General features: G+C 37.4%; 1 protein-coding gene across 1 annotated transcript in view; it reads right to left on the reverse strand.

The window, feature by feature from the left end:
* The window catches only part of LOC110466594 (cholecystokinin receptor type A-like), a 92315-nt gene that overhangs the window by 16938 nt on the left and 50398 nt on the right, over positions 1-24979 (reverse strand). The window contains exons 3-4 of the mRNA XM_021523182.1: positions 7966-7982; positions 2864-3067 (exon numbers count right to left, since the gene is read on the reverse strand). Of these exons, the coding sequence (XP_021378857.1) occupies positions 2864-3067; positions 7966-7982 (221 nt within the window). The remainder of the gene's footprint in view (positions 1-2863; positions 3068-7965; positions 7983-24979) is intronic.

Below are 24979 nucleotides of genomic sequence, written 5' to 3' on the forward strand. Positions count from 1 at the left end.
ACTCCATATTAATGTTCAATTTGTTTCCGTCGAAATAATGACGTCACAATACCATAAAGTTAAATTATACAACCTATTTTTGTTTAATCCGTCGATTTGATAAGGAAATAAGAACCGATGAGCTCTAAAGGAGTTTTCGCCAAATCGTGTACTATCACAATTTGAAATCTGAATCTTGTATATCATGGCCTGGAGACAGGCTGTACCACTACAGTAAGATTCGCCAAGCATGTAATAAAAATCGTCTTTGATCAATTGAGTTTTCAATAATAACATACTTTCATTGCAGAAATGATACGTTTGGCCGCACTGTTAGTGATGACTTAAATGACTGAGCTTCAGGAGTAAAACATTATTCAACCCGTACGTAGTGACATTAGTTTGGTGAGTAGCCTCCAGCGTAATAACGTGGTATTGGCTCCTAATTGGTAGGAGACGGGAGGGAAAAGAACCTTACTTGACCACTCCTTTTACTAATCAGTTGATTTTATTTCACTATCACACGCTAGAATCACGTACACCAGGCGAAATTCGAAAGCTCGTGTACTGATATCGTGGGTCGCCTCTCTTTCTTATCAGGAGTAGGTATATTGTAAAACGCACCATTTTTTTTATAAAGAGTCAATGCATCCCTAAAGCAACCAAATAAGTGGGTGTTGAATTAACGATGTTCGACGAATGCCTAATGACATCTGTTGTTGCTAAATAAGCCCCTGGTTCTCACGAAGTACTCGTTTCTAGTGCATCACCATTCTGTTACTCATTTACATATGACACGTAAACCCTTCTGTAGATACAGTGATGTGTTATCTGATACATTTGTTTTTGGATAGTTCAAACCACAAAACACTGTAATTTACAATATATGTCCATACTTACCTTGCTTGCATACAGTGATTACTTTGTTATTGGTATATAATGAAAACAATAAAATTAAGTAAAGGTACACCTGAAATTCATATAAGTATATACATAAAATAATAATGCCATTCCTTGATCCTTATCTATGTTGTACATCTCTTGGTCTTGTAAAGGAAATGTTACAGATGTTTAAGATGTGTTAGACAGTTAATATGGTGTAATATATGTCGTACATCTCTTGGTCTTGTAAAGGAAATGTTATAGGTGTTTAAGATGTGTTAGACAGTTAATATGGTGTAATATATGTTGTACATCTCTTGGTCTTGTAAAGGAAATGTTATAGATGTTTAAGATGTGTAAGACAGTTAATATGGTGTAATATATGTTTTACATCTCTTTGTCTTGTAAAGGAAAGGTTACAGATGTTAAGTTGTGTTAGACAGTTAATATGGTGTATTATATGTTGTACACCTCTTGGTCTCGTAAAGGAAAGGTTACAGATGTTAAGATGTGTTAGACGGTTAATATGGTGTAATATATGTTGTCCATCTCTTGGTCTTGTAAAGGAAATGTTATAGATGTTTAAGATGTGAACGACAGTTAATATGGGGTAATATATGTTTTACATCTCTTTGTCTTGTAAAGGAAAGGTTACAGATGTTAAGATGTGTTAGACAGTTAATATGGTGTAATATATGTTGTACATCTCTTGGTCTGGTAAAGGAAATGTTACAATTGTTTAGATGTGTTAGACAGTTAATATGGTGTAATATATGTTGTACATCTCTTGGTCTTGTAAAGGAAATGTTACAGATGTTAAGATGTGTTAGACAGTTAATATGGTGTAATATATGTTGTACATCTCTTGGTCTTGTAAAGGAAATGTTACAGATGTTAAGATGTGTTAGACAGTTAATATGGTGTAATATATGTTGTACATCTCTTGGTCTTTTAAAAAGTATCAATGCATCACACTTTTATTATTATTGACCTTTACTTATATTCAAGGTCACAAATTAACCGAAAAAAGCGTAACGTAATAAACATTAGAATAGTATATACCTTGCAAGTTTTTGAAAAAAAATGCATATCAAATAAACTACCTAAATTTTGTACAATTTTGTTTGCACCATTTATACACTAGCTCCTTCTGAGTTGAATAAACAAATTTTAAATTGATTTTTTTATTTGTAATATTTCTGCTATTGTCTTTTAATAAATTAAACACTTCAAAACAACTGTATTTTGTTTGCACCATTTATACACTAGCTCCTTCTGAGTTGAATAAACAAATTTTAAATTGATTTTTTTGTTTGTAATATTTCTGCTGCTGTCTTTTAATAAATGAATCACTTCAAAACAACTATATTAAGATTCACTATTGATTAGAATCTGTTTTTTATGTCCTTATTAATACTTGGTACAAGCGTACTGCAGCACCTGAAATGCACCACGACTACCACTGACATCTCCAATCAAACAATTGTGAATCACAAAGCTGCAACATCTGGAAATTGTTTCAAGAAAAACAGTTTATCATGGAGCAGCAATTAAGTCATTAGCATGACGCATGCGTTCATAACTAAAAACACAGTCCTTCATTTTATATGTTAAGAAAGAAAAAATCTTTTAACTACTCTCTATAATGCTGTCACCCTATTGTTGATGACCAAAACAGGTATGTGTAGAGCAATCTAAGGCGCTTACAAAAAGATCCATCAATTTAATTTAAGAACAGTTTAGATCCATATCTTTAATCCTGATATGAAATATTTAGAATTTGGTCATATGATGAATTGGCCAAAATTTTGTTCACGCACATCGAGCATTAGTTACACTTCCATACATTGCCAATTGATACAGGGCTAGCTGCAACTTAGTACATGACCAGCAAACACGACGTTAGGTATGTTACGTTAAGAGACATACTTTGAGTCTGAGGCGAGTAACCTTGCATGGATGCATATTTTGAATATGGGTCAATCTGATTTAAGAGGAATACCTTGAGCCTGAGGTGAGTTTGGAGAGTTGACGTGAGCTGAGCCATAGTGTGTAGATTACGCCAGAGTAGCAGACGACCATGATGAGGGTGGGTAGGGCGAACATAACTAGCATCCGGTAGATGGCGTATGATAACCGGAAAGTGTCATCGAATGCCGTGTCTGCGCAGTTGTGCATTATAATTGAAGTGTCGTTTTTGAAATAGGTTGTAGTTTCCACCCCCTGTAAACATAAAAACAACAAATTAAAAAAATAAATACATGCTAGATTATAGAATTAAAGATCAACATTAGCTGGTTTCACAATAATTTAGTGACTCGGCAGTACAATGTAACACTATAAATCAAATTAAATCCATTTGTAACAATATAGTGGAAATTCCGTTGACACAGAGCTGGATTTACAAAGTGAACGATAGAGTTCAACATACTGGCCAATGACTACCGACGTATAGACCGATTCAGATTACTTTCAAGACCGTAATATATAAAGAAATTATAAACTACATTTGTTTCACAAGTTTTAAGAAATTGCAGCTAACATGGAAATACTTTAAACACGTTTAAAAATGAACTATCAAGTCAAACTGAGCGTTTGGATGATAGTGCTTTACGTGTGTAAGTCCTCCTACATTAAGATTATACAGTTAAGGTAATTGCTGTTGTGTAAAAACAAGGCAATCACTATTTTAATATATAAATTGTAAGACGCATACGATCAGTGTGTATTTTAGACATAAATGATCAGCGAGAACCTCAGACGTCAAAAATACAGTGACGTTAGACGCAAAATAGAGTGAGCATTAGACGGAAATGAGTAGAGAGAACATAAAACGAAAAAAAAAGAGTAAGCATTACACGGAAATTAGTAGATAGAGAACATAAAACGTATGAAGTTCATAACAATGAGCATTATATATACAAATAGAGCGAGCATTAGACCTAAGGAATAATAGTGAGCATTAGACATAAGGAATAATAGTGAGCATTAGACCAAAAGGAATAATAATTGAGCATGACACTTAAAGGATAATACTAAGTAGGTAGAATTAGACCTACATGATTATAGTGAGCATAAGACTTAATAGGATAATAGTGAGCATAAGACTTAAAGGATAATAGTGAGAATTAGACATAAAAGATAATAGTGAGAATTAGACCTAAAGAATGATAGTGAGATTAAGACCTTCATGATTAATGAGCATTAGACTTAAACGATAAAAGTGAACATTTTACCTAACAGATAGGAGTGAGAATCAAACATAAAGGGTCAAAGTAAACAATACACCTCAAGAAAAGGAGTGAGCATTGGACCTAAATGATAAGAGTGAACTTATAGAAAATTAAAGCAAATAATAGCCCAGAGGATTAGAGCGAACTTTAATCGAAAATAATTGGAACTAAAATGATACGTTAAGGTTTAGAGATACCATCATATGTTAGTGATTACTGCGAGCAATATTCTGATACAATGTGCAGCAGCTCTCCTGATGATCACGAACAGTATATTGCCAATTGATGGATATTTTGACATTTGATTACGAAGAAAAATAATCAAGCCAAGGTGGGCGGAAAGCAATACAATATCAAAGAAAAATAATGTCTTCTTCCGACTGCTGACACGTTGTCAGGGTATTTCTGAAGATGCTGACCTTAGTTATTGCTTTATCTGTCAGAATGCAAATATCAAAAACCGGGTCCAAATATGAGCTTACATATATTTCTAGGCAAGATAAGCTGCCGCTCCTTCTGATGTTGCCTTTCCAAATGAGGATATGTTAGTTTTGAAATATCATTGATAGGCACGCAATATCTACTGCACACCAGAAGGAAAGACTTCATGAACCAAATGACCAGGCATGTACTACAAGCGGTAACAAATGCTGAATCAGAAAGCAATCATTTATTGCGCGGACGAATATATTCACGAGTGCGCGGAGCGCACAAGTGAATATATACGTCCGTGCAATAAATGAGTGCTTTCTTATTCGTTAGAAAAACACAAGTGTGTGGTCTTGCTTTTATCACATACCTTCCGTATTTGGTAGAGATCGATACAAAGATTTTATAAACCTTGATATTTTTTGCAAATACCGTGAACTTTTCAGTTCGCCATGACAAGAGGATTTCCATAAAGAGTAGTTCCGGCTAGTAGGTAAATACAACATTCCGTATTGCACATGTGCAATACAGAACGTTGTATTTCATGGTCTAAACATTGCTTGTATTACTATAACAAGACTCAACAAGTATGTGATAATATCCTTTTCTTTTTATCTGGGAGCATTGTATTTGTTGCCGATACATAGTGTCTGTTAGGCACATCTAACTGTTGTCATAATAATTAAACGGATTGAGTCTTGTTTCGTTTTCATGTCATGCCAGTTCAGCGCAATAGCATCATACATTTAAATGTTATCCATCAGTATAGTTACAATGACGAGCTAATTGGATGTTCCTTTAAACCGCTAAATGTTGCTAGTAAGATATGTGAAGATTTTGTTCAAGTCACACATGCAAATTTAAGCGTGGTTTCTGTTGTTTATTGAGCCTCAGACAGATAGGAAACTCAATATATCACCTTCATGATCTTGTAAGAGTTTCGATGTTAGGGAAATTATTTTTTTCAATATGGATTAAACCAATTCTACATTAAGAAAGATAGCAATGATTTCAGAAAAAAAGCTTCATTGTCTTTATTCTCGAAAATAATATACCAAAGTCGAAAATAATGTTTTTCACTTATCATAGAAAAATCATAAAATATTTTTCCTACACCTAATGCGAACCAACTACATGTTTGCATATTTTGATAGTGTTATTTTCAAAGAAAACAAGTCATTGTAAAAGGGACCGTTACATAAGTCCCCCAATTTCCCCATAAGTCTGCAAATGATGAATCTCAAAGACGTCGCCTGGAGTTGTTCTGTGACTCCGATAAGAAAAAGAAATTATTCATTACAGTTCCCCGTCGACATTTTTCGATTGAATACATGCGTTAAAGAATGGTGCACACCATTTGCCAAGGTTTGATGATCGCCTGAACCTGTTGGCCGCTGTTATCACTATGAATTGTTTTACGGCAGAAAGACCGGAAGAAAACTGTTATTTTCAGTCTGTGGAGGGTTAAACAAGTTCAACCTGATGCCATTCGGTCTGACAAATGTTTCCGTCACGTTCCAGCGTCTTTTGTAATTAGTGTTAGTAGAAATTAATATTTTGATGTGTTTAGTGTACTTGTCCGATATAACTGCCTACTCTACGTCTTTCTCTACTCATCTTTAGGTGTCGGAACAAGTCGCTTGATGACTATGCAAGTCATGTTTGACGTTAGAAGCCATCCAAGTTGATTGGGGAAAAGTATGGTATTCCTCAAAAGATACGACAAACTCAGATCCCAGAAATAATAAAAAAAAGGTAGGAAAATTTTCCCAACCAAAGTTTTATGATCTCAAAATTGCAAGGGTTTTGAACGGGTGATATCAAATGGGAGTAAGGCCTTGACCAAAAGAGAAAAAAAGGCCATTCATCATATTCGACCATGTCCAAATATATTTGTTGCACGCACAGCGCGAAGAATGGTTAATAACGCCGATACTCGTTGTGAGCAATGAATGGTGGGGCTGGGTCTCTATATCTTTGAGGTACAGCAGTTCATCAATTGGAGCCATAGATGTGGACTTATACATTACACTTTCCACTAGTTTTATTGGTTTGCTACCGTCAAATAGTAACAGGACTATCAAGTATCAAGGATTATCAAATATGATATCAATATCATAGATTGGATATATGCTTTGAAGACTATTTTTCATAGAGTTAAGTGAGCTTGACACTGTCTGAATGAAATCCCTTTCCCCGTTGAATAATGTATTCTGGAAATATTTCAGAGACGAATATCTCCCAGCATAGTGGACAGGATTTTAGGGCCTTTCATGTTTTCTACATTTTGCAAACTCCCTTCCCATTGCAAAAAATATTATACAATATTAGATTTTTGAAACTCTATCATCATTGTCAGATTTACTTGACAAGATTTTAGAAACTCCCAAGTTTAGTGGACTAGATTTAGAAACTCTATTATCATCGTCAGGTTTACTTGACTAGATTTTGAAACTTCCTTACCATCGTCAGGTTTACTTGACAAGATTTTAGAAACTCCCAAGTTTAATGGACTAGATTTAAAAACTCTTTTACCATCGTCAGGTGTACTTGACAAGATTTTAGAAACTCCCAAGTTTAGTGGACTAGATTTAGAAACTTTATTATCATCGTCAGGTTTACTTGACTAGATTTTAGAAACTCCCAAGTTTAATGGACTAGATTTAGAAACTCTTTTACCATCGTCAGGTTTACTTGACTAGATTTTAGAAACTCCCAAGTTTAGTGGACTAGATGCAGAAACCCTATTACCATCGTAAGGTTTACTTGACAAGATTTTAGAAACTCCCAAGTTTAGTGGACTAGATTTAGAAACTCTATTACCATCGTCATGTTTATTTGACAAGATTTTGAAACTTCCTTACCATCGTCAAGTTTACTTCTTTGTAGTCAAGTATACTGGACGTGGCGTAAAAAGGTAACATTATTACATTTCCGGATTAAGATAAGTATAGACATGTCTGCTGTGAGATTAACACGCACGACCACGGTATCTTACAAGCTGCTGACCTCAGCAGGATGTTAACAGTAATGCTCTTGACAACCTAAGTAAAATCGCACAGCATGTTGACATCGGCAGACAACACAACCTCATACTTTACTACCATCGACACACGATCACGCAATGTATTGACATCGACAAACAGCGTTCTCTCGGTCTAGTTTGTTTGTGTTTTACGTTATTTTAATAGCTATAGTCATTGAAGCTGATGTTGGAGGAAAACACCGGAAAACCCGGAGAAAAAGCACAGATTAGGAGATTAAGTCGACCTAGACAAACTTTGTTTCGGAATGTATCGTCGTCGCCATACAACAGAACTTCGCAATGTTTTGATATCGATGGATCAAATTGTCTCAATAAGTATCGGTTTTGAAGTAATAGATAATTGGTATTATGTATTGACACTAACGAATACTTCTTTTCTAAAAATATCACGCAAATGAGCGATATCCTTTTTTCTCATTGTGACCGGTCATCGTTTACGGAGTGCTTTGTCGTTAACTAACTTACACGTATCTTTAGTGTTCGATGCATTTTAAGTGTTTTCAAAACATTGTTTAACATTGATTTATACGACAGACTTTGTCCAAAAACCCTTATTTATCTTTCAATATCAGTGCGCTCTTCTATATTGGGCGAAATGAGAAATATTGTTTTTCTTCTCTACTCCTAGTGAAAGATTGGAAAATAATCACTTGAAGTCAACCAGGTCGGTCTTCATACGTGCTTCATACCTGCTCTCTAGTAAGTTATGAAAGTGGGAGGATGAAATCGTTAGCTGATAGTTGACCGTATCGATCACAATGTATCGCAGGAGTAAAAACCAAACTCTACTCGACAAAGCTGTCAAGGCTAATACAGAGAAAAAAACCTACGCAGTTTTCGTAATCCTATCTTTTTGTTAACTGGGTACAGTGTTTGTAAACCTGAGTTCCCTAAGTAGTGTGTCACAATGGATGAACCCAGAATATTTCTTGACCGGTATTTCGAAATTAACTGCATCATCAGCCATTTAACAGGACGACGATGGAAACTGTCAAAATACCAAACAAACAATGCGTTAATGTACACTATTTAGGTCACAATAAAAGTGATTTAGTGAGATTAAGCGAGATTTAGCCAGATCTTACAATAAATGTAGAATCCTGTTAGAAAAAATATTACGTTAAATGTAACTCCAATTTTGGCTACTCCAGACATACTTACTCTCCTTAATGCTTCTTTATTCATTTTCGAGGACCACTTCCTCTTCCCTCTCCCCTCCCCAACAATAAAATGGAAATACAAGCTAACGGTGTCTTTTCTAAATTTGGAGGATACACAATACACTACATTCAATTATATACAGTCTCTACATGAGTCCATGAGAGTGTCTACTGTCTGTTTCTGTAAGCCCTCTAGGATAGTTCAGTCTGTCTGAACGCCCATATTATTTGTCAGACAGGCTTGATGACAGCCTGTACTAGGCAGACAGTACTTGACAACCGAAAACAAGTACGTGCATTCTTATACACTTAAAAACTACACAGCAACGATCTTATGAACCTACACTCACCAGAAATCCTAGGGACCCATACTAACAGAAATCTTAGGGACCTACACTTTACAGCGATCTTAAGGGCCCTACACTCACCAGAAATCCGAGGGACCCACATTAACAGAATTCTTAGGGACCTACACTTAACAGCGATCTTAAGGACCTACACTCACCAGAAATCTTAGGGACCCACATTAACAGAAATCTTAGGGACCTACACTTACCAGCGATCTTAAGGACCTACACTCACCAGAAATCCTAGGGACCCACATTAATAGAAATCTTAGGGACCTACACTTAACAGCGATCTTAAGGACCTACACTTACCAGAAATCCTAGGGACCCACACTAACAGAAATCTTAGGGACCTACACTTACCAGCGATCTTAAGGACCTACACTCACCAGAAATCCTAGGGACCCAAACTAACAGAAATCTTAGGGACGTACACTTACCAGCTATCTTAAGGACCTACACTCGACAGAAATCTTAGGGACCAACACTCACCAGAAATCTTAGGGACCTTCACTTAACAGAAATCTTAGGGACCTCGTTCAAAAGAAATCTTAGTGACATACACTCATCAAAACTCTTAAGGATCTTTACTCATCAAAAATTTTAGGGACCTAAACTCGACAGAAATCTTAGGGACCTACACTCAACAGAAATCTTAGTGACTTACACTCATCAGAAATCTTAGGGACCTATACTAAAATAACTCTTAAGGACATACACTTAACAGAAATCTTAGGGACCTACACTTAACAGCGATCTTAAGGACCTACAGTCAACAGAAATCTTCGGGACCTTAACTCAACAGAAATCGTAGGGACCTACTCTAACAGAAATCTTAGTGACCTACACTAGCAGAATTCTTAGGGACCTACACTCACCAGAAGTCTTAGGGACCTAGACTCGACAAAACCCTTAAGGAACTACACTAACAGAAATCTTAGGGACCTACACTTAACAGAAACTTAGAGACCTATTATAACAGAAATCTTAGGGACCTACACTCACCCGAAATCTTAGGGACCTACACTCACCCGAAATCTTAGGGACCTACACTCACCCGAAAGCTTAGGGTCCTTAACTCACCCGAAATCTCAGGGACCTACACTCACCCGAAATCTCAGGAACCTACACTCACCCGAAAGCTTAGGGACCTACACTCCCCCGAAATCTTAGGGACCTACACTCACCCGAAATCTTAGGGACCTACGCTCACCCGAAATCTTAGGGACCTACACTCACCCGAAATCTTAGGGACCTAGACTCACCCGAAATCTCAGGGACCTACACTCACCCGAAAGCTCAGGGACCTACACTCATCCGAAATCTCAGGGACCTACACTCACCCGAAATCTCAGGGACCTACACTCACCCGAAATCTTAGGGACCTACGCTCACCCGAAATCTTAGGGACCTACACTCACCCGAAACCTTAGGGACCTACACTCACCCGAAATCTCAGGGACCTACACTCACCCGAAAGCTTAGGTACCTACACTCACCCGAAATCTTAGGGACCTACACTAACCCGAAATCTCAGGGACCTACACTCGCCCGAAAGCTTAGGGACCTACACTCACCCGAAACCTTAGGGACCTACACTCACCCGAAATCTCAGGGACCTACACTAACCCGAAATCTCAGGGACCTACACTCGCCCGAAAGCTTAGGGACCTACACTCACCCGAAATCTCAGGGACCTACACTAACCCGAAATCTCAGGGACCTACACTCGCCCGAAAGCTTAGGGACCTACACTCACCCGAAAGCTCAGGGACCTACACTCACCCGACATCTCAGGGACCTACACTCACCCGAAATCTCAGGAACCTACACTCACCCGAAAGCTTAGGGACCTACACTCCCCCGAAATCTCAGGGACCTACACTCACCCGAAACCTTAGGGACCTACACTCACCCGAAATCTCAGGGACCTACACTCACCCGAAATCTTAGGGACCTAGACTCGACAGAACCCTTAAGGACCTACACTACATGTAACAGAAATCTTAGGGACCTACACTTAACAGAAACTTAGAGACCTATTATAACAGAAATCTTAGGGACCTCCTCTCACCCGAAATCTTAGGGACCTACACTCACCCGAAACCTTAGGGACCTACACTCACCCGAAATCTCAGGGACCTACACCCACCCGAAATCCCAGGGACCTACACTCACCCGAAAGCTTAGGGACCTACACTCACTCGAAATCTCAGGGACCTACACTCACCCGAAATCTTAGGGACCTACGCTCACCCGAAATCTTAGGGACCTACACTCACCCGAAATCTCAGGGACCTACACTAACCCGAAATCTCAGGGACCTACACTCGCCCGAAAGCTTAGGGACCTACACTCACCCGAAACCTTAGGGACCTACACTCACCCGAAATCTCAGGGACCTACACCCACCCGAAATCCCAGGGACCTACACTCACCCGAAAGCTCAGGGACCTACACTCATCCGAAATCTCAGGGACCTACACTCACCCGAAATCTTAGGGACCTACGCTCACCCGAAATCTTAGGGACCTACACTCACCCGAAAGCTTAGGGACCTACCCTCACCCGAAATCTCAGGGACCTACACTCACCCGAAATCTTAGGGACCTACACTCACCCGAAATCTTAGGGACCTAGACTCGACAGAACCCTTAAGGACCTACACTACATGTAACAGAAATCTTAGGGACCTACACTTAACAGAAATCTTTGGCACCTACAATCAACAGCAATCTTTTGGATATACCCTAAACATCAGTCTTATGGACATGTGTTTTTTAATCAAGAACATTCTTATCAACGTTGTCATGTTTTGTTTTCGAAGCATAAAATATCTCACACATACGTCTAAATGGTTTGCTATTTTACAGGTTTTAAGAAATCCTACAAGGCTTATTTTGTTGACGATTAATTGTCTTGCTTCAGAAATACATTTCTGCTTAAAAACTCCCCTTCCCCCTCCCCAATTTCATACATAATTCTTTACAGCTGTCATGTACTTTACCTTATTCAGAGTTGAATCCAAATGCGGAAATGTCTTCAACTGCGCATTTTTAATTCTTTACAAAACATTTAAATGTAGTTATTTTTCCGTCGTTAGCGATGCGCACCTAACAGCAAATGCATAGTACGTGTCAGAAAGTTTTTGTTTTTTTAAACATGTTTATTAAATTAAGACACTCCAAAGCTTTCATAAAGTATAAACGGAACTGGCTTTTATTTCTGACTAAACTCAATATAATAACACAAACTAATGTTTAATAGACGTATAAGTACTTAAGAACTTGCCTGTGATATTTCTGGGAAAACCACGTGACTGTTAGATATCCAACTCAATGCCTGTAACTTGGATACATCACAGCTTTCTCATGGTGTACAGATTTTGTCCATCGTGGTCCAAGGAAGGGCCGCACAGCAGGTTCACCAATGGTGTAGGGGAATGCACCGTTAGATAATCTGCCGTTTTTCAAAGAATTGATGATGGGCTATTGTTTTGTATTAAGATTTTGTGTAAACCATAATGTTTTCAGTATTTATTCGCCCGAGTATTCCAAATTTGCATTAGTTCATTCTAAGCGCAATACTCGTAAATTACAGAGGAAAACTCAGCTTTAGAAACAGAGAATGAAATACAGTACACGGTGACGTATTTATAAGTTTGATTTATGTAGTTTCAGAAGAATAGTTTATGACTTATTACTTAAACGTTGCATCAAAAATAATGAGGGTTTCCAAAATAAAACAGCTTAGGCGTATTATCTGCAACTCGTTCCCATTCAATTAGCTTTTAAGACTCAGGTTCGTTTTATATGTTGCAGTTAAACAATGTCCAATATTTTACAGTGTTCGTTGTATAGGCTGTCTGTTTGACGGAAGACATTCCGCTATAATTTAGCCTCAAAAGACTATATGTTTTTAATCCAAGGTGCTGGGTACTCATGACTATCTACATATATATCCTTTTAGGAAAAGGTACGGTCACCAGCATGACCTGGGCCGCTTTCGTTCATTGCGATCAAAACGGCTGGACCGATTGGTCCAGAGTTGTTCGTTTATGATTCGTGATGATTCGGGAATTCGATCATGCCTCTGTCTATATAGATGTTGGGGGGCTGATGTTATACTCACAGAGTAATGAATTGATAAAACACAATTTACAGCTTCTTCAATTGAATTTTCAAGCCTGATTATGTCGGTTGATCGAAAGTTTAGATTTTTAATAGGATTGAATTTTTCATTCAATTTAGAATGTTTTGAAAATGATAAATTTGACGATTATAAGACGAATACTTATTTTGATAAAGGCCTTGAGTAGTTTTGTGGACTTGTTTCGTTTTACACTTGTACAGCAATTTACATCTTGAGTTATCGAGTCTAAAAATGTCACATGTCACACGATTCACAGTCTGAGAATGTCACATGTCACATGATTCCCAGTCTGAGAATGCGACATTATTCATAATTGACAGCCTGAGTATGATGTATTTCTCATGAAATACAGTCTAATAATGCCGTATATATTACATGATTCACAATCTGAGGTAACATGGGACAAGATTGAGTATGAGGATGTCAAATGTCATATGACTCGCAGTCTGAGGAGATCACATGTCAAATGACTCACAGTCTGAGGAGATCACATGTCAAATGATTCAGAGTCTGATGAGATCACATGTCACATGACGCACAGTCTGAGGAAATCACGTGCCACATGACTCACAGTCTGAGGAGATCACATTCCACATGGTTCACAATCTGATGAGATCACGTGCCACATGACTCACAGTCTGAGAAAATTCCATGTTACATGGCTCACAGTCTGAGGTGAACAAATGTCACATGGCTCACAGTCTGAGGTGAACAAATGTCACATGGCTCACAGTCTGAGGTGAACAAATGTTACATGTCTCACAGTCTGAGGTGAACAAATGTCACATGGCTCACAGTCTGAGGTTAACAAATGTTACATGTCTCACAGTCTGAGGCGAACAAATGTCACATGGCTCACAGTCTGAGGAGATCACATGTCACATGGCTCACAGTCTGAGGAGATCACATGTCACATGGCTCACAGTCTGAGGTGAACAAATGTCACATGGCTCACAGTCTGAGGAGATCACATGCTATATGGTTCACAGTCTGAGGAAATTACATGTTACATGACTCACAGTCTGAGGAGATCACATGTCACATGGCTCACAGTCTGAGGTGAACACATGTTATATGGTTCACAGTCTGAGGAAATCACATGTCACATGACTCACAGTCTGAGGAGATCACATGTCACATGGCTCACAGTCTGAGGTGAACACATGTTATATGGGTCACAGTCTGAGGAAATCCCATGTCACATGACTCACAGTCGGAGGTGAACAAATGTCACATGACTCAAAGTCTAAGGGGATCGTGCTTATCGTTGGCAACGACGATTTTTCCATTTCCTTTTTTTCACTTTATTTTTATAAATTGAGAAATTGTAAATGATAAAATTCACAAATATCATGCTGCATGGCTACCGCCAATGACGTTTGTACTTGGATCACGTACTAGATGAGAAAATGCGACAAAACATTCGGCGGCTTGTCATAATTCTGTCAATTCTCTAAAAGCTAATATAAAACATGCTGTCTGATAGTTTTTAATCTGTTAACGTCTGTGAAGAAAGAAGTCGGACACTGTCAATGATAATCTGACCGTATGTTGTATTTGTGCCGTTTTTTTCGCGTATGGAATCAATAACCCCTCAACGGACCACAGAACAATGGACTTTTGTACAAACGCTACCTACCAACAGTCGGAGACACGTTTGATTTACAAGCTCCTGGTGTTTTATGATGTCCGCAGGGATAAACGTTTCGATGGAACAAGTTCGTTTATGATTGGAAGATTAGCACTAACACGTGTGCTGGTCAAGCAATTGAGGTTAACACCGTATATATTGGACGAATAAAACAAGTCGCTCTCTCTGATACTTCATATTTTGCGTATTCATCAGCTCTACACATTTCTGTATACTGGAAATATTTGACACTTACAAGACAGCAAGGAAAGTTGCTATCGTCTACTTTTACAGAACAACTCATTTGCTATCTATAAAGTATAATGCAATACAGAAATAATCAACCGTCAAGAACATATATCATATTCAGATTTCTTTATAAATGATCAACTTCTAATGCGAGAATTTGGTGGTATGTTTTAGTACAGGAGATATCTTAAACAGTCAAATAAGCAAGACTACGTATGTCTAACCCGCTTAGAACTGTTAAAGATATGACCCATTTCGTGAGTATTGATGCAAATTTACTCGACAATGGTTCCCATAGGTAATAAATAAAATAGCATGTCCTTGAAACTGTACTTAAGGTAATAGGATTGTGTCACCATTTCTCAGTAGAATTTCTTCAAATTTTGTAGTTATATTGCTTTAAAGTAAAGAAAATTTTCTGCCACAAAAAAAAATATAGGTTGTCAGAATATTAAGGATTTTAAATGGAAATTTATATAAAAAGGAGTGAATTTTGAAAAAAGAATGAAAGACACAATATTTTTACAAAATAATGTCAATAAAAATGATACTGACATATATTAGTGTTGCATTAATGTATATCAATTTAATAAATGCTGAAATTGTGTAAAACTAATTCTCTAAACACGATATAAAAATTGACATTTTATAATAAAACCATATACACATAGTAATTGCAGGTAAGAGTTATCGTTCTTGAAAAACTTCACAGTAGTGAAATAGGTAGCCGGGTTCCTGAAGTACAGAAAAATGGACACATGTGACTCATTGATAAAAAAAACCTGAATTAATGCCTGGATTGCTTTGAAATACTTTAATATTGAGAGAACACACTGTTCTGTCAATAATAAACATACAATATTCATCAGTTTAATATTAAACATTAGATTTTGCGGAAATTGTGATACTGTCTCCCTACATTGGATTTTTAACTAGGGATGTACTTCCTGTTTCCGTTTATCAATACACTCCAATGACCTTAATCTGTAAACTGCTTACCTCGTGTTTGGAATGGTTTCTACGCCTACCAACTATACGTCTCTTGTTAGAACCCCTGTCTGAAGTATGATCACATTATTCAACTGTAAAATCTTCTGGAAGCTTATATACCCGGAAGGTATAAAACCATTTTTATTTTTGGCCTAAGGAAGAAAGAAAGTTTCGATTCTACATCTCGATCGTAAAAGGAAACTCAGTTGTCACACATCTTATGAAGTCAGTGCATTTTTATCTGTGTTCTCTGTTTATTGGACATGGGAGATACAAACATTTACCTGCAAACCTTATTGAAATACATAGCAGATATCTGGAACTCCTTGGTCTTTATTACTCTGTAATACGAAAAAGTTGTTAACGGCCACGAGAGTGTAAAGAGGCAGCAACACACCTTAGTACGTTTAAACTATTCGACGTTGCAGAGCTTTAACGATACAAGTGTACCTTGTATTAGGCTAATACAAATGCATGTCTCAGGTACCCCGACCGACCCTAGTTTTTTCCTCCGACCATAACAATCGAATGCACCTAAAGTTTTAATTCGAATACGCTGAATATAGAATTGTCTTTATGACATCGCTGTTAATCATAGGTAGGTCTCAAAACCAAATTTGATTCCCATAACATCCTTTAAAAGACCTAAAAGAGTATTTAAAATGAATACAGTTGGTCTGAATACCTTTGTTTGGTGATTTTTCTAATTTCTTAAATAAGCAGCTCCCCCCTTATAGAAATAATAAAATACAATTGAATTAAATTAAGTTAAATACCTTCTGGCCTACCAATTTGTTCAGCCATGTTCTCTGAACCATACATATTGTTTGCCTTGCCTTTATGGTATATCATTGAGTCCCAGAATCAGCACAATAGGAACAATAAGACCTTCGAGTCGATAGGACAATAACAAGAATTGACTCAACAGAAGGAAACACATTATTAATCCGATAAAGCAAAAAAAAACATGTGTTCCGGAAGGATATGCGTGTACCGACCAACTTGTGACATCTTAGCTCAAGACAGACAAAGGAAATTGTGCAAGTCACATACGATTAAGTGTAACAGCAGTGATGATGTCGGCAGTGTTATGCTTTTATCGTAAATTGAAGTAGTTTTCTGTAACTGGATTTCTGACGCCGACAGTGACAGCAAGGACAGTTGCTATTAGTGCAAAACTAAATATTCTTATGCATTTTATATTCAAGTTTTCTTGTAAATATTTAGTCATTGCATCTTAGCATTTTGTTATTTTTATTATCATAGGACTCATCTTGGACTCAGTGAGTCACATAATAATGTCTATGTGAATGGCCAATCTGCTCAGACTTGTTCACGATACCGTAAATGTTAATACAAATACTCGACAATTGGTTTCCACTGGCAACACATCAAATAGCATGGTCTTGAAACTGCATTTAATCTGCAATCTCCTTCCAAGGGCTATGAATAGGTTCCAAATTCCGGATTTGTTTATTTGTTAACTGGACGAATCTATCAGTACTTAATCAGGCTCTGGAAAGAGAACCAACTGTAACATGTACTATCTACACTGAGCATGGATGCTGCTACCAAGAAAAGGAAAGTTGATTAACATGAGAATCAAGCTACCATGTCAATCACAGATTTTTACAGTGAGGTGAAAATTACCGTGTGATGCATGCTCAAATTCAAAGTGTGAGAAGAGGAGTCTGGTATCAAGAAAATAAATGAGATAAAAGTTGTTCTCCAATCATGCTCAATATATCTAAATATAACATTAAATGGTGTCGAAAGTATGATATTTCGATTCTTTGAAATCTCTTGTTTATATAGTTTTATAAATATACAAGCAAGATCGACTGGAGGGGGCGAACATTTACAAGTCATTGAAATACAAATGGTTTGATAAAGTAGTCGTTCACTTTTGCAATAGATCTTCTATCATGCCTATGAGATCCTTGATGTTTGTTATTGGTGGTAGTGTTATGTTTACATAAAATGTCCTATTTTAAAAGCAGCTTTTGCATTTTATTATTAGATTTTCATAAAATCAATTATACATAGTTGCATAACGATTATGTGAAAGATTCCACGAATTTTTGTTTGTCAATTGCGAAAATGTGGAGCCTCCTTAATGAGTATGATAGTTTTGTCAATTTTAGAACGTGAATGATATTAACACCAAAAAGTTATTACCACAGAGTTAGTGACTTGTGGGTGAAATACTGTTGGAATACATTACAACTACTAACGAAACCCTATTGAATCTCCCAACATAATCACGCTCTCTTAGCTACTGAGAAGCGCTTGCTTATATATCATGGTATTCCAAAATTGGCCAACTACAGTTTGTTAGCTTCAACATTTATTTAGACAACAATGGCTAAACAAATAACAGACTCTAGTCGAATGAGCCATTTTATAATATTTTTCCTCGTAAGATGTAATTTGCAACCATATCATTTCGCTTCCCTTCTACAATTTCAGGCTTTGTAAGCTTACTGATTCCCGTTATTAGCCGCGCCTACAGTTACAAACATTCTCCTGAGTCTCGAATGTCTCCTTTATAGCCGTAGATCTCGGGTTACAGCTGCTGGATAGACTCGTGCGATCAATACGCTTATTTATTTTATAGTTGGAAATATGATTCTTCAATACAATATAGAACACGTTGAAAACAGAATGAAAAGTATCTCTTTTTAAAAATAAAAATCTAAGCAGCGAACGTTTCGTTGAATTGAAACCATTGGGATATTGGTGTTGAACCTAGATTAGTTGAAGAAATACGTATGTGACAATTTACGGATTTTCCACGAAAGCTTACAAAAAAGGTATAACACTGTAGACGTCTTAATCCTGACGATTTCTCGCTCTGAACAAATCTTCCTCCTTCCGTCTAGCCGACGACTGAGTTTACTCCATTAACTACAGACGGTTATTAAAAAAGTATACACCACCGGTCTCAAGGTAGGCGGTGTGTCATCAGACACGATTCTCCACAAGAAGGTTGTTCTACATAAAGGTCTGCAAGACAAACCATAGCTGTTCTTGTAAACGATATATTTCACAATTACTTTATCAGAAGAGAACGGAAATTGGTCATATCTTACGGTGTGATAGTACCTCATCAACGAAGCTAAACCTTTGAAGCGGTATTTTGACATCAGATCATAGATAATAAACAAATATGATATATGTACCCATGCAAAAACGTAGGAACTTCAAAAAGCAGTGAATTAATATATAGAAACAATAAAATAGCTAACTTCAGTAACACAAAACAGAAAACAACGTATATATTGGTTACACTAATCTTCTTGTGGGTCAATGTCAGTGTCCGTGAAAACCGATCAAACACCAGGAAAAGTGTTTATAAGTGGGTCAAGAGTGCTTTTCTGAGGTTGATACTGATTTGTTTGAATTCGTAAAAATATACGAGAAGGAATCCTCATAAAATTTCTGTGAATCCGGGGAAAATACAGATGTTTCTAAGAAATTTCCTCGGGGGCGGGAATGGGGCTTGCTGAAACCCAGAATATCCAAATATCCAAAATATAGCTGATATCATTTATAGTATAAAGTGTTTAATTTCAAATATATGTTAATCGGATATTAAACAACCTTGCAAATAATATAGAAAAAGTCCACATGCATGTACATGATAAAGGAGTTTGAAATAAAGATATATCAAGTCATCTGTTGGCTTATTCGGAACTGTAGTTACATTAACTTAGTAACGTCTTTGACAAAAAAAATGCAGCAAATTGATTAAAATCACTTCCTGCCGGATGCCAAATGAGTGGACGGATCCTGCATACTTCAACTTTTTTTATGGCATCAATTTTATCGTTCAGAATATTTTGTTCACGCTAAATATCTTCACATGTTGCACTATTGCCACTCAATAGTTATCATAAGCCACGAATATGTACATTTCTAACTGCAAGTTTAAATGTCAAAGTCAGTTTCATTGTTATGTAGTATTGCATATTGTACACATTTGTTAATATTTGTCCTGAAAGCCTATTGTCATGTAGTAGATTTATTCTGTAGATCCATACGAGATACATGCATATAGGAATTAACGGGAAACCATTACATTTTTTATTCATTTCATTTTTAAAAAAAAGGAACGCGTCGCATGCACATAGTGCTACATTGTACATCGGAAAAGTTCGGTATTTTGTAGCGTCTAATTTGACGTCAGGTTCCAATAATGTCACGCTTACGCCTGACAACAAAGCAGAGCGCCATTTTGAATGGGTCACTTTTAAAAGTTTTAATTATGTTAAAACTAACATTTCTGCTTCTGGATGTAAGACGAAGTTGATTTGCAGGTCGACCATTTAAAAGATGTATGTAAAAAAAAAAAAAAAAAAAAATGTTGCTGATTTTAGAAGTCACAATATTAAAGAAAATGCATCGCATTCTCTATGTTATCCTTACGATATTCTTCTTTTCTTTCAATTTAACCATTATGCCATAAAATACTTTTTGCTATTTTTCCACATCAAATGACGTGATGGTTTCCCCGATTTCCTGATTATATCGCTGTCTTGATATGCACGCCTGCACTGTGTGGGATTCCCAAGAATTCCCTTATCACATTACACGCGTAATCCGCATTTCCAAGGATGTCATTTTTCTTTAAATCCTATTATCGTCAGTGTACCAAATCCTTTGGAACAGTCTTAAAACTCCCGTCACTTGGTTATCCTTACATTTTAAAATCTGCATTTAATAACCGTAGTTCATATGGGGACCTTTTTACTCCTACATTTTGAAAGATGAGTACACACTAAGGTAAAATATCCGTCTTTGGAAATGAACATCTTTATGAGTAAAACTACAGTTCGAACCTTAAAAGAATTGTAAGTATACCCACGGATAATATTTCACCTACTGTTAAATATTTACGCACCAAATGTTGGTGGATATATCCCTTTAATTGACAGGTACTGGTGACTAACTATTTGGTAACAATACGCCTTAACATCTCTGGCAGATTTTGAACAGGGGATGGCAATGAAGCACATATAGGCCATGCACCAGAGAACAACCCGATTGTACTGGAACTGATATCTCATGTTGAACAAATGAGTATGTCAAACAAGACAAAAACAAACGAAACATATTAAGACTTAAACAAGATCTTCATGTGTTATTTGTCTGGTACACTGTTACAGGGATTTCATTTGTCTGGTACACTGTTACAGGGATTTCGTGTCATTTGTCTGATATACTGTTACAGTGAGTTCATGTGTCATGGTACACTGTTACAGGGATTTCATTTGTCTGGTACACTATTACAGTGAGTTCATGTGTCATTTGTCTTGTACACTATTACAGTGAGTTCATGTGTCATTTGTCTTGTACACTATTACAGTGAGTTCATGTGTCATTTGTCTTGTACACTATTACAGTGAGTTCATGTGTCATTTGTCTTGTACACTATTACAGTGAGTTCATGTGTCATTTGTCTTGTACACTATTACAGTGAGTTCATGTGTCATTTGTCTTGTACACTATTACAGTGAGTTCATGTGTCATTTGTCTGGTACACTGTTACAGTGACTTCGTGTGTCATTTGTCTGGTACACTGTGACAGTGAGTTCATGTGTCATGGTACACTATAACAGTGAGTTCATGTGTCATTTGTCTGGTACACTGTTACAGTGATTTCATGTGTCATTTGTCTGGTACACTGTTACAGTGATTTCATGTGTCATGGTACACTGTTACATGGATTTCATGTGTCATGGTACACTTTTACAGTGATTTCATGTGTCATTTGTCTGATACACTATTACAGCGAGTTCATGTGTCATTTGTCTGGTACACTGTTACAGTGACTTCATGTGTCATTTGTCTGGTACACTGTTACAGTGCGTTCATGTGTCATTTGTCTTGTACACTATTCCAGTGAGTTCATGTGTCATTTGTCTGGTACTATTACAGTGAGTTCATGTGTCATTTGTCTGGTACACTGGTACAGTGACTTCATGTGTCATTTGTCTGGTACACTGTTACTGTGACTTCTTGTGTCATTTGTCTGGTACACTGTTACAGGGATTTCGTGTGTCATTTGTCTGGTACACTATTGCAGTGACTTCGTGTGTCATTTGTCTGGTACACTGTTACAGTGAGTTCATGTGTCATTTGTCTGGTACACTATTAAAGGGATTTCATGGGTCATTTGTCTGGTACACTATTACAGTGAGTTCATGTGTCATTTGTCTGGTACACTATTACAGTGACTTCGTGTGTCATTTGTCCGGTACACTATTACAGGTATTTCGTGTGTCATTTGTCTGGAACACTATTACAGGGATTTCGTGTGTCATTTGTCTGGTACACTATTACAGTGACTTCGTGTGACATTTGTCTGGTACACTGTTACAGTGAGTTCATGTGTCATTTGTCTGGTACACTATTACAGTGAGTTCATGTGTCATTTGTCTGATACACTATTGCAGCGAGTTCATGTGTCATTTGTCTGGTACACTGTTACAGTGATTTCATGTTTCATTTGTCTGGTACACTGTTACAGTGAGTTCATGTGACATTTGTCTGGTACACTGTAACAGGGAGTTCATGTGTCATTTGTCTGGTACACTGTTACAGTGACTTCGTGTGTCATTTGTCTGGTACACTGTTACAGTGATTTCCTTCTTGTGTCATTTGTCTGGTACACTGTTACAGTGATTTCATGTTTCATTTGTCTGGTACACTGTTACAGTGAGTTCATGTGTCATTTGTCTGGTACACTATTACAGGGATTTCGTGTGTCATTTGTGTGGTACACTATTACAGTGAGTTCATGTGTCATTTGCCTGGTACACTATTACAGTGAGTTCATGTGGCATTTGTCTGGTACACTGTAACAGGGAGTTCGTGTGTCATTTGTCTGGTACTCTGTTACAGATACTTCATGTGTCATTTGTCTTGTACACTGTAACAGGGAGTTCATGTGTTCTTCATGTGTTATTTGTCTGGTACACTGTTATAGTACACTGTTACAGTGACTTCGTGGGTCATTTGTCTGGTACACTATTGTGTCATTTGTCTGGTACACTTTTACAGGGATTTCGTGTGTCATTTGTGTGGTACACTGTTACAGTGACTTCATGTGTCATTTGTCTGGTACACTGGTACAGTGACTTCATGTGTCATTTTTCTGGTACACTGTTACAGTGACTTCGTGTGTCATTTGTCTTGTACACTGTTACAGCGAGTTCATGTGTCATTTGTCTGGTACAGTACATTGTAACAGGGAGTTCATGTGTCATTTGTCTGTTACACTATTATAGGGATTTCGTGTGTCATTTGTCCGGTACACTATTACTAACAGTGAGTTCATGTGTCATTTGTCCGGTACACTATTACAGTGAGTTCATGTGTCATTTGCCTGGTACACTATTACAGTGAGTTCATGTGTCATTTTTCTGGTACACTGTTCCAGTGAGTTCATGTGACATTTGTCTGGGTACATTGTAACAGGGAGTTCATGTGTCATTTGTCTGTTACACTATTATAGGGATTTCGTGTGTCATTTGTCCGGTACTCTATTACAGTGAGTTCATGTGTCATTTTTCTGGTACACTGTTACAGTGCCTTCGTGTGTCATTTGTCTTGTACAGGTACACTGTTACAGTGACTTCGTGTGTCATTTGACTGGTACACTGTTACAGTGACTTCATGTGTATTTGTCTGATACACTATTGCAGCGAGTTCATGTGTCATTTGTCTGGTACACTGGTACAGTGCCTTCATGTGTCATTTTTCTGGTACACTGTTCCAGTGAGTTCATGTGACATTTGTCTGGGTACATTGTAACAGGGAGTTCATGTGTCATTTGTCCGGTACACTATTACAGTGAGTTCATGTGGCATTTGTCTGGTACACTGGTACAGTGACTTCATGTGTCATTTGTGTGGTACACTGTTACACTGACTTCGTGTGTCATTTGTCTTGTATACTGTCACAGTGACTTCATGTGTCATTTGTCTGGGACACTGGTACAGTGACTTCATGTGTCATTTTTATGGTACCCTGTTACAGTGACTTCGTGTGTCATTTTTCTGGTACACTGTTCCAGTGAGTTCATGTGACATTTGTCTGGGTACATTGTAACAGGGAGTTCATGTGTCATTTGTCCGGTACACTATTACTAACAGTGAGTTCATGTGTCATTTGTCTGGTAGACTATTACAATGAGTTCATGTGTCATTTGTCTGGTAGACTATTACAATGAGTTCATGTGTCATTTGTCTGGTCATGTGTCATTTTTCTGGTACACTGTTACAGTGCCTTCGTGTGTCATTTGTCTTGTACAGGTACACTGTTACAGTGACTTCGTGTGTCAGTTGTCTGGTACACTGTTACAGTGACTTCGTGCGTCATTTGTCTGGTACACTGTTACAATGAGTTCATGTGTCATTTGTCTGGTAGACTATTACAATGAGTTCATGTGTCATTTGTCTGGTCATGTGTCATTTTTCTGGTACACTGTTACAGTGATTTCGTGTGTCATTTGTCCGGTACACTATTACAGGGATTTCGTGTGTCATTTGTCCGGTACTCTATTACAGTGAGTTCATGTGTCATTTGTCTGGTACACTATTATAGGGATTTCGTGTGTCATTTGTCCGGTACACTATTATGTGTCATTTGTCTGGTACACTGTTACAGTGAGTTCATGTGACATTTGTCTGGTACATTGTAACAGGGAGTTCATGTGTCATTTGTCTGGTACACTATTATAGGGATTTCGTGTGTCATTTGTCCGGTACACTATTACAGTGAGTTCATGTGTCATTTGTCTGGTACACTATTACAGTGAGTTTATGTGGCAGTTGTCTGGTACACTATTACAGTGAGTTCATGTGTCATTTGTCTGG

This window comes from Mizuhopecten yessoensis, unplaced genomic scaffold (genome assembly GCF_002113885.1).
Source record: "Mizuhopecten yessoensis strain PY_sf001 unplaced genomic scaffold, ASM211388v2 scaffold11139, whole genome shotgun sequence".
Classification (NCBI taxonomy): Eukaryota; Metazoa; Mollusca; class Bivalvia; order Pectinida; family Pectinidae; genus Mizuhopecten; species Mizuhopecten yessoensis.